The following is a 12,070-nucleotide window of genomic DNA, read 5'->3' as shown; positions in this document are numbered from 1 at the left end:
AGTCTGTACTCGTTGGGGTTTAGAAGAATGAGGGGGGACCTTATTGAAACTTACAGGATACTGTGAGGCCTGGATAGAGTGGACATGGAGAGATGTTTCTACTAGTATGAAAAACTGGAACCAGAGGGCACAACCCCAGACTAAAGGGACGATCCTTTAAAACAGAGATGAGGAGGACTTTCTTCAGCCAGAGAGTGGTGAATCTATGGAACTCTTTGCCGCAGAAGCATGTGGAGGCCAGGTCATTGAGTGTCTTTAAGTCAGAGATAGATAGGTTCTTGATTAATAAGGGGATCAGCGGTTATGGGGAAAAGGCAGGAAAATGGTGATGAGAAAAGTGTCAGCCATGATTGAATGGCGGAGCAGACTTGATGGGCCGAGTGGCCTAATTCTGCAACTATGCCTTATGGTCTTATCTCAAGTTATACATGCAGAAAGCCTGATAGCAAAATGAAGTTATTGACTGTGCTGTAAAGCAATAGTCAAAGCACAAAGGAACATCTCAAAGTATGGGTGTTCCCTGGAAAGTTCACCTCTGCCTTCTTTTTCCCATTTATCTCGTATTGGGAAAGGGGAAGAAAGTCACCCATAGAGAAATCAATTGAATTGTATGCGACCTACCTATTAGTTACATTACTCAGAATAGTGGATCAGACCCAAGGTTGAGCCTAAGGTTTTTAATTACTCTATCCTCTATGAAAAAATAATGTCTCCTATGTGTTTTGTAGCAGGTTGATCCCTGTGCAGTCTCCTCTTCAACCAACTTAGTCTGGCCAACTGGCTGATCTGCAGGAATAAGACCAATGCAGATAATAAGCATTCACTGATGTAGCAGATTGAAAATTCAGTGGGTCAGCTGTGAAAGTGCCAGATCAACACAACTGGTGATTGAAGTCTGCAATTCTCTGTCCTAAAATGCTGTATATGTTCAGACAATTGGGTAGTTTAAGATAGAGAGACATAGTTTTATTGTTAGGTAGGGGTAACAAGGGGTATTGGATTAAGCTGGGTAAATGGAGTTGAAATAGAGTTGATCTAATTAAATGGTGAACATTTCCTTCCTGAGGTGTGGTGTCCAGACTGAATTTAATATTTCAGATCCTATTAATCCAAAGACCTGTTTACAGATTTCCTTTTCCAGTACCTTCTCTCTGAAGTCCAACCACACCAATATAACAATCCCTTTCTTATTATTGATCTTCAGCCATAGTGATTGTCTGTGAATCTTTTTTTAAATTTAATTCATCAGTCCTGTCTGTGGCAAGTGTTCCTATCTTCATCATTAGAGCCACTTTCCTGCCAATTCTATTCCTGCTATAAATATTGGCATGTTACTAACACAGCCTTATTAATGCACTATTCAACCAGCAATCTCAGAAGATTAAGAGCTACACCGTGATTCAAGAATCTCCTTAACGTCCTGCTTATTTTAATATTCTTTCTTTTCTCTTACTTTGGTGTGGAGTTGTCGGCGTTGGACTGGGGTAAGCACAGTAAGAAGCCTCACAACACCAGGTTAAAGTCCAACAGGTTCACAAGCTTTCGGAGCGCTTCTCCTTCATTAGGTGAGTGAAGAGATGGGTTCACAAACAGGGTATATACAGGCACGGACTCAATTTACAAGATAATGGGTGGAATGCGAGTCGTAACAGGTAATCGGGTCTTTACAGGTGCAAACAATGCTAGTGGAGAGAGGGTTAAGCACAGGTTAAAGATGTGTAATTGTCTCAAGCCAGGACAGTTAGTGAGATTTTGCAAGCTCAGGCAAGTCAGATAGTCTGACATGAACCCAAGATCCCAGTTGAGGCCATCCTCATGTGTGCGGAACTTGGTTATCAGTTTTTGCTCGGCGATTCTGCGTTGTCGTGTGTCGTGAAGGCTGCCTTGGAGAACACTTACCTGAAGATCAGAAGCTGAATGCCCTTGACTGCTGAAGTGTTCCCCGACAGGAAGGGAGCACTCCTGCCTGGTGATTGTCGAGCGGTGTCCATTCATCCGTTGTCATAGCATCTGCATGGTCTCGCCAATGTACACTGCCTTGGGACATCCTTTCCTGCAGTGTTATCAGGTAGACAATGTTGGCCGAATCGCAAGAGTATGTACCGTGGTGGATGGTGTTCTCACGTGAGATGATGACATCCGTGTCGATGATCTGGCATGTCTTGCAGAGATTTCTGTGGCAGGGTTGTGTGGTGTCGTGGTCACTGTTCTCCTGAAGGCTAGGTAGTTTGCTGCGGACAATGGTCTGTTTGAGGTTGCGTGGTTGTTTGAAGGCAAGTAGTGGGGGTGTGGGGATGGCCTTGGTGAGATGTTTGTCTTCATCAATGACATGTTGAAGGCTCCGGAGAAGATGTCATAGCTTCTCCGCTTTGGGGAAGTACTGGACGACGAAGGGTACTCTGTCTGCCGTGTCCCATTTTTGTCTTCTGAGGAGGTCAGTGCGGTTTTTCGCTGTGGCGTGTTGGAACTGTCGATCGATGAGTCAAGCGCCGTATCCTGTTCTTATGAGGGCATCTTTCAGCGTCTGGAGGTGTCTGTTGCGATCCTCCTCATCTGAGCAGATCCTGTGTATACGGAGGGCTTGTCCGTAGGGGATGGCTTCTTTAACGTGTTTAGGGTGGAAGCTGGAGAAGTGGAGCATCATGAGGTTATCCGTGGGCTTGCAGTACAGTGAAGTGCTGAGGTGACTGTCCTTTATGGAGATGCGTGTGTCCAAGAATGCAACCGATTCTGGAGAGTAGTTGGTGAGTCTGATGGTGGGATGGAACTTGGTGATGTCATCATACAGTTGTTTCAGTGATTGTTCGCCGTGAGTCCAAAGGAAGACATCGATGACATTTTCTTCCTTTGTCTCACAGCAAACAATCACTGAAACAACTATATGATGACATCAACAAGTTCCATCCCACCATCAGACTCACCATGGACTACTCTCCGGAATCGGTTGCATTCTCAGACACACGCATCTCCATCAAGGACGGTCACCTCAGCACTTCACTGTACCGCAAGCCCATGGATGACCTCACAATGCTCCACTTCTCCAGCTTCCACCCGAAACATGTTAAAGAAGCCATCCCCTACGGACAAGCCCTCCGTATACACAGGATCTGCTCAGATGAGGAGGATCACTAAAGACGCCCTCAAAAGAACAGGATATGGTGCTCGACTCATCGATCAACAGTTCCGACGCGCCACAGTGAAAAAGCGCACCGACCTCCTCAGAAGACAAACACGGGACACGGTGGACAGAGTATCCTTCGTCGTCCAGTACTTCCCCAGATCGGAGAAGCTACGACATCTTCTTTGGAGCCTTCAACATGTAATTGATGAAGACGAATATTTCGCCAAGGCCATCCCCCTCCCACTGCTTGCCTTCAAACAACCGCACAACCTCAAACAGACCATTGTCCACAGCAAACTACCCAGCCTTCAGGAGAACAGTGACCGTGATACCACACAACCCTGCCACAGCAATCTCTGCAAGACGTGCCGGATCATTGACATGGATGCATCATCTCATGTGAGAACACCATCCACCAGGTACACTGTACATCCTCTTGAGACTTGGCCAACATTGTCTACCTGATACGCTGCAGGAAAGGATGTCCCGAGGCAGTGTACATTGACATGTACATGCAGACGCTACGACAACGGATGAATGGATACCGCTCGACAATCATCAGGCAGGAGTGTTCCCTTCCTGTTGGGGAACACTTCAGCAGTCAAGGACATTCAGCCTCTGATCTTCGTGTAAGCATTCTCCAAGGCGGCCTTCAAGACACACAACAATGCAGATTCGCCGAGCAAAAACTGACAGCCAAGTTCCGCACACATGAGAATGGCCTCAACTGGGATCTTGGGTTCATGTCACACTATCTGTAACCCCCATGACTTGCCTGGGCTTGCAAAATCTCACTAACTGTCCTGGCTTGAGACAATTTACACCTCTTTAACCTTTGCTAAACCCTCTCTCCACTTGCATTGTCTGCACCTGTAAAGACCCGATTACCTGTTAAGACTCGCATTCCACCCATTACCTTGTAAATTGAGTCTGTGCCTATATATGCCCTGTTTGTGAACCCAACTCTTCACTCACCTGACGAAGGAGCAGCACTCCGAAAGCTTGTGCGACCAAATAACCCTGTTGGACTTTAACCTGGTGTTGTGAGCCTTCTCTTACTTTCCCTTGGTCTCTTATTTTCTCCCTCTCTCACTTAATCCAACCTTCTCTTTATTCTCTTGCTGCATCAGATTGTAATTCAGCCTCCTTCTCTGTTCTTGTTTCTTCCACAATTCTTAAATTTCATTAGTTATAAGGAGGCACACTGTTGGTCCCACCATGATGTGGAGATGCCGTTGTTGGACTGGGTGAACACAGTAAGAAGTCTTACAACACCAAGTTAAAGTTCAGGAGGTTTATTTGGAATCATGAGCTTTCGGAGCATTGCTCCTTCTTCAGGTGACTCTCCTGATGAAGGAGCAGCTCTCCGAAAGCTTGTGATTCCAAATAAATCTGTTGGACGCTAACCTGGTGTTGTGAGACTTCTTACTGGTCCCACCATTCACTGGGATCCCAATTGCCTATTTCTCTCTCCGCATTGCTCGCACTAATGGAAAGATGCAGTGCAAAAATATACAGGCTGAAGGGGACTAGAGCTTCCTCTCCAGTATGGATAATGTTTTCAGTCAAGTTTTCATCAGTGCTCTTAAATGTTTAATAAATAAAAACAGCAAGTGCTGTAAATACTCAGCAGGTCAAGCAGCATCTGTGGAGAGAGAAACAGAGTTAACGTTTCGAGTTGTATATAACTCTTCTGACATGGATTGTTCAACTGTTAATGGTTCAGCTGATTCATTTGTTAGAGTTTATTTACACTGTGTTATTAAATGAAGTTTGCTTTACTATAAAAGATCCATATTTTGTCAGTGGAATCAATCCAGGGGCCAAGTACCCTCTCTTCACATTTTGCTGAAAAGGAATAATTGTTGGGGTCTGGCTTCCTAATATAACTTGGGATTCTGGTCCAATACCCTAACACTACTCCCTTTATCTCGATTTATTTTGTCCTGGGTGTGTGCTAACTTTGGCTGTTCGGTAGCACCCTTGCCTCTGAGTCAGAAGGTTGCGGGTTCAAATCCCACCCTGGGACTTGAGTTTAAAAACATAAAGGTTGACACCCCAATGCACTGGAAAGTGACCATCTTTCAGATGAGATAGTTAACAGTAATAATTCAGTGAGGGGAAAAAAAATCTATCTTTCTTCCCTCTGGTTCATTTGCCAATTTCTTTTTATGAATCCTTTGATTACCAACCCACTTGCCAGTGGGAATCATTTCTCTCTATAAACTCGATCAAAACCCCAAAACATGTTGAACACCATTATTAAGTCTTTTTTGTCTTCCTTGGAACAGAGACGGTTAAACTCAGCTTTGGTCTCTCCGTATAAGATTCTCATCCCTGGTAATATTCTAGTAAATATCTCCTGCAGGCTTTCCAAGATTTAGGTTTCCTTCATAATGTGTAGTGCCCAGAAATGGACTCAGTACCCGAGCTGAGGTCTGACATCAGCTGAGGTAGGAGGTAAATAAATCTTGCGGAATTACGGAGCAGAGTCTTCAGAAAGGAAATGGGCGGCACGGTGGCACAGTGGTTAGCACTGCGGCCTCACAGCGCCAGGGACCTGGGTTCGATTCCCGGCTCGGGTCACTGTCTGTGTGGAGTTTGCACATTCTCCTCGTGTCTGCGTGGGTTTCCTCCGGGTGCTCCGGTTTCCTCCCACAGTCTAAAGATGTGCGGGTTAGGTTGATTGGCCAGGTTAAAAATTGCCCCTTAGAGTCCTGGGATGTGTAGGTTAGAGGGATTAGCGGGTAAATATGTGGGGGTAGGGCCTGGGTGGGATTGTGGTCGGTGCAGACTCGATGGGCCGAATGGCCTCCTTCTGCACTGTAGGGTTTCTATGATTTCTATGAATTCCAGCCTCAGGTGACTGTGTAGAATTTACTTTCTCCCCGTGTCTGTGTGGGTTTCTTCCGGGTGCTCCAGTTTCCTCCCACAGTCCAAAGATATGTGGGTTAGGTGGGTTGGTCATGATAAATTACTCTGTAGTGTCGGGGGACTGGCAGGGTAAATACGTGGGGTTACGGGGATGGAGCCTGGGTGGGATTGTGATCAGTTAGAGACTCGAAGGATCAAATAGCCTCCTTCTGCACTGTAGGGATTCTATGATTTCTATAATAATTTGGAATAACTGTGAGTGAGCTACTAATATATTTTGCATGTATAAAACAATGCAGGTTACTCTATTGTAAATTTCATTTTTGTTGAACATCCTTTTCACATATACTTCCAACTCATCCCTCAGTTAAATATTATGATGGCATAGGTTGAAATTGAATTGCTATTTATAGCCAGATGGTTTCAGAAAGTTAAAGTTCAACCATATTGATGAGACAGAGAGAGTCTTTTATTTTCTGCAACATGAAGCAGGATAGATGAAACCCAACTGTACATAGAAGGAAGCATCTAATAAATGTAGGAGTATTTCTAGGTAAGTGAACAGGATAAATGTGTTCCTGCTCCTGAAAAGTGTTGTCAATCATTCAGACCTCCCAACGACCATTGGGTTCCACTATCATCAGCTCCGTGTTTGATCTGAGTTTTCTTTCATTTCAGATGCATTATCACGGCACTCATTTTTCTGGCTTTAATTGCATTCACCAATTACGTAGTTTTATTCCTTTCCTACCGTGCCCTACATACTCAGTGCCTCTGGATGCAAAAGTACAGAAAGGTTGATTTGTGGCTTGTCAGAATACTGGTAAGTGTTTCCAGAATATCATAAAACTGTCCCACTTAACACTCGGTGGCATGGTGGCACGGTGGCTAGCACTGCTGCCTCACAGTGCCAGGGAACTGGGTTCAATTCCAGCCCCGGGTCACTGGAGTTTGCACGTTCTCCCTGTGTCTGCATGGATTTCTTCCGGGTGCTCTGGTTTCCTCCCACACTCCAAAGATGTGCGTGTTAGGTTGACTGGCCATGGTAAATTGACCCTAGTATTAGGGAATTAGCAGGATAAACATGTGGGCTTATGGGAATAGGGCCTGGGTGGGATTGTGGTTGGTGCAGACTCAATGTGCTAAATGGCCTCCTTCTGCACTGTTGGGATTCTATGATTCTATGCTTAAGGGATGGAAAAAGATTTATTATTGGTTTAGTGTATTAATCGGGGAATAACAAGATGTGGAGATGCCGGCGTTGGAACTGACTGGGGTAAACACAGTAAGAAGTCTTACAACACCAGGTTAAAGTCCAACAGGTTTATTTGGTAGCACAAGCCACTAGCTTTCGGAGCGCTGCTCCTTCATCAGGTGAGTGGGATTTCAGTTCACAAACAGGGCATATAAAGACATAAACCCAACTGACAAAATAATGGTTGGAATGCGAGTCTTTACAGGTAGTCAAGTCTTAAAGGTACAGACAATGTGAATGGAGATGTGTATTGTCTCCAGCCTCAGAAGACAAACACGGGACACGGTGGACAGAGTATCCTTCGTCGTCCAGTACTTCCCCGAAGCGGAGAAGCTACGACATCTTCTCCGGAGCCTTCAACATGTCATTGATGAAGACAAATATCTCGCCAAGGCCATCCCCACTCCCCCACTTCTTGCCTTCAAACAACCGCACAACCTCAAACAGACCATTGTCCGCAGCAAACTACCCAGCCTTCAGGAGAACAGTGACCACGACACCACACAACCCTGCCATAGCAACCTCTGCAAGACATGCCGGATTATTGACACGGATGCCATCATCACATGTGAGAACACCATCTACCAGGTACACGGTACATACACATGCAACTCGGCCAATGTTGTCTACCTGATACGCTGCAGGAAAGGATGTCCCGAGGCATGGTACATTGGGGAGACCATGCAGTCGCTACGGCAACGGATGAATGAACACCGCTCGACAATCGCCAGGCAAGAGTGTTCTCTTCCTGTTGGGGAACACTTCAGGTCATGGGCATTCGGCCTCTGATCTTCGGGTAAGCGTTCTCCAAGGCGGCCTTCACGACCCACGAGAACGCAGAGTCACTGAGCAGAGACTGATAGCCAAGTTCCGCACACATGAGGATGGCCTCAACTGGGATCTTGGGTTCATGTCACACTATCTGTAACCCCCATGACTTGCCTGGGCTTGCAAAATCTCACTAACTGTCCTGGCTGGAGACAATACACATCTCTTTAACCTGTACTTAACCCTCTCTCCACTCACATTGTCTGTACCTTTTAGACTTGATTACCTGTGAAGACTCGCATTCCAACCATTATTTTGTAAATTGAGTTTGTGACTTTATATGCCCTGTTTGTGAACTGAAATCCCACTCACCTGATGAAGGAGCAGCACTCCGAAAGCTAGTGGTTTGTGCTACCAAATAAATAATAATAATGTTGGACTTTAACCTGTTGTTGTGGAATAACAAGAGTCAGTTTTGAATGATGTCCACCCAGGGAACGCTCATCTCTGGATGCAAAAGTGAGGAAAGTTGGGTCTATTATGCCCATTCATGCTTTTTTGCATTGCTTAGGGGCTTCCAGTGGTTGACGGAGAGGAGAAGCAGGGTAGAGCAGGGAGAGAGGAGCCCGTTACCTGGACGAGGGGTGAGGGTGGTAATAGTAAATAAATTAGATGTGAGTGGCATCATCATGTCCCTTGCCTTACTTTCCCAGGTCTCTGCTTTGTGAGGACCCAATTCATATTGCACCACACAACACGTGCAACACACCACAACTTCTGTGGTTTAGCCGGGTAAACCACAGGGTCAGGAGAATGGGCATAGGAGGCACTTCACAGAAATGCTATAAAGCAACAGTTGAAACTGCCACATTAGAGATGACAGGGCAGATGGTTAAAAGCTTGGTCAGAGTTATGTTTTAAAGAGGCTGTTAAAGGGAAAAGAGAGAGACTTTGGCGGAGAGGTAAACGGATTGATTTCCAGAACTTGGGGTCTAGGGACCTGAAAGCACGGCCAACAACGAATGGTGGAACAATTAAAATCAGAGATGTTCAAGGGGCCAGAGTTAGAAGAGCCAGATGTAGGTCTGGGAGCACAAGCATGCTTGATGAATGGGACTTGGTGAGTAAGGACGCGGGCAGCAGAGTTTTGGATGAACCTTAAGCTTACTGATTGCCAGAACATGTGAGGGCACAGGGAGTGCATCTGTTTTATATGATGGCAGAAGTCCAATCCACCAGGAGTGGATCACAGGTACCCACATCCCCTGGGATCCAGCTGAGTCTGGTATTCCACGTTTTCAGTGTGTGTTATGTAAACCAAACTATCTCCACCTTGGAAAGCTGTGAACTCTGTAGCTGCCTCTCCCTTTTTAAGAGAGCCGCAGGTATTTTTAAAAAATAAAGCCGGAATTTTCAGAGATCCACCCAAAGAGAAAGGCTTTTTGTCACTGGCTGTAGTAGCTCTAGAGGTGCCTGACCTTCACTCCTGTCACAGTCGGGGAGGCAGTGATGTAGTACTATTTTCACTGGACAATAATCCAGAGACCTAGGGTAGTTCTCCAGGGACCTGGGTTGAATCCCACCAAGGCAGATGGTGAAATTTGCATTCAGTAAAAATCTGGAATTAAAAAATGTCTAATGATGAGTGTGTAACCATTATTGATCTGGTTCATTAATGTTCTTTAGGAAAGGAAATCTGCTATCCTTACCTGGCCTGGTCTACATGTGACTCCACAGCACTGTTCTTGGGGGATGGGCAATGATGCTATCACGCCCAGTGACGCTCACATCCCAGGAACAAATAATTTAACAGTGGGAGTGCACCAGGAGTACTCTGGGAGCTTTGGGGCAATTGATTGAGGGGTGGGTTAAATTTCAGGATATATCACTATTTTATGATTCCATACTGGGGAGGGGTTAAGAACAGTGAAAGTGTCTAAGATATTAAGCAAATATTAAAATATCCAGCTTGGGTCTTGTGGGCCTTAGGACAGTTAGGAGATAGTGAAGGAAATACTTTTTAAAAAATGACCATGATAGGTAACAAAGTACAACATTTTTATCTATGAATTTTTAAAGCATAGACACAGGAATCTGGAAGCAATAGTTAAAATGGGGCATGTGACAGAATGATGACCAATAATCGTTAAAATAAGGCATGCCTTGACAGAAACCTGGGCCTGGATATGGGTGAGGGGCTGCTCTTGTGAGGTCAGGAAATCTGGAAAACTCATTTCCCAAATATGTTACGGAATTTAGTTACAGAACTGCTTTAACGTTCTTGTGAGGGATTTCCAGCAACAGCCTTGATCCTCTTGAAGGGAGAAATTGTTTCATGAAATTCTGACGACCTGTCAACTACTGCTGCAAATATTAATGGTCTAATGCTGAACACATTTGTATGAAATCCTGCTGTTCACGACTATAACATGGCCATTAATCTGTTTAGTTTAAATGATGCTCTCACTTAATAGGGGACAGAGAGATAGTTTGAATGCATCTAAAGCACCCATCTGCTGGTATGGTCAACAGTTAATTTCTAGGCTGTTATGATGCTTGGGAAACATAAGACGTATCTGCACATGGATCGAAAATCTCAGTTATGTCATAGAACGTTTTAACTTCTCAGGATATTAAAATTGCTTTTCTGCTTCTTCTGCTATTCTGCAAAAGCAGCAGCAAAAAATAATTGTTACTGTACAAATGCATATACTTTACTGAGAAAGATTGTCTCCTTACTGTTATTGTGCTGCATATTTTATAGATACAGAATGGAGTGGCAGTTTATGCAACGTGGACAACCATAGCAACACTACTTAACTTTGCTATTGTACTAACATACAGTGGAAGTATTACAACTGTAACATCTGGTACAGTTTCACTTTCCATCCTGGCCTTTGAAGTAGTTTTATGGTATGTGCAATTTTAATGATTATCCGTATCAATTTATTATTTATCAATTATCTGGTAGTAAAACCTTCATTACTAGAGTTCTCGGTTTTTGTAAGTGAATGGATCACAATGTGTGACTCTAACCCTGAGAAAGCAGAAGGTCCCTAGGATTGCTTTTTTGTCTGTCATGTTCACTTATCACCATTGGGACACCACTACTACAGTGCCCTTGAAATGGGGAGGGGAAATACAGGCAGGATTTCTGACTATTAGTTTAATGCTGAGATTTAAGAAGTTTAAAAGATTGGGTTTTAATGACTTTATAACAGTGAAGAGCTTTCCTAATGGCCTAGTTAGCTATGGAACTGCTGATTTTTGTCAGGCACTGAGATCAAAGCTGAGATGGTTTTCACTATCATCCTGCATAAAATTTCACAACCTTTGCTCAATTTGCAAAACCACAAGATACTTACTGATAATGAAAGCCATTCAGCCCATCTTCTATGTCTATCTAGAACAACCCTACAATTTCTCCCCCCCTCTCCCCCATCGCTACAGCAATTGGTTCCTCAATGATTCTAGAAATTTTGCCTCTACTACACCAGAGGCTCATTCCACATGCTGCTCGCTCTCTGCATGAAGAAGAACAAACTGTTATCTATCCTAAGATTGCCTTTACTAGTTTTGAACCTTGACCTATTCCCATAGTTTGATTTCAAATAATATTCTGGAGTAAACGTTTACAAGTCATTTACTATTTTTTATACATCTATAAGATCACAGCCAGAATTCTCCGGCTGTTCACGCCGGTGGGATTCTCCAGTCCCGCCGGCAGTGCACCCTCACCTGCGGGTTTCCTGCCTGCATGGAGTGACATCAATGGGAATTCCCATTGACAGCGGTGGGACCTGGAAATTTCACCGCAAACAAGCAATGTGCCACCTCCCACCGATGGGAAACATGCAACTGGGAGGCCGGATAATCTCGCCCCACTTCTTCCAAACTGAAAGCCTAACTCTCCAATCTTTCCTTGTAATTCAAATTCATAACATCATGGAACAGCCTTGGCACTTCCTCTGCTGTTTGAAAGTCTCTCCTATTTTTGGATGATGAGAAATGGACACAGTATTTAAGATGTGGTCTGACCAGAGTACTGTACA

The 12,070-nt window shown here is 44.5% G+C and overlaps 1 protein-coding gene across 3 annotated transcripts in view; it reads left to right on the top strand.

Moving 5' to 3' along the window:
- LOC144495904 (uncharacterized) overlaps positions 1 to 12,070 on the top strand; it is a 72,208-nt gene that overhangs the window by 50,255 nt on the left and 9,883 nt on the right. For all 3 annotated transcript variants that reach the window (XM_078216700.1, XM_078216701.1, XM_078216702.1), the window contains exons 5-6: positions 6,674 to 6,818; positions 10,783 to 10,931. In XM_078216700.1, the coding sequence (XP_078072826.1) occupies positions 6,674 to 6,818; positions 10,783 to 10,931 (294 nt within the window). The remainder of the gene's footprint in view (positions 1 to 6,673; positions 6,819 to 10,782; positions 10,932 to 12,070) is intronic.

This window comes from Mustelus asterias, chromosome 7, assembly GCF_964213995.1.
Source record: "Mustelus asterias chromosome 7, sMusAst1.hap1.1, whole genome shotgun sequence".
In the NCBI taxonomy this organism is placed as follows: domain Eukaryota; kingdom Metazoa; phylum Chordata; class Chondrichthyes; order Carcharhiniformes; family Triakidae; genus Mustelus; species Mustelus asterias.
The sequence above is the reverse complement of the archived record's forward strand: the minus strand, read 5'-3'. Positions and strand labels throughout refer to the sequence as shown.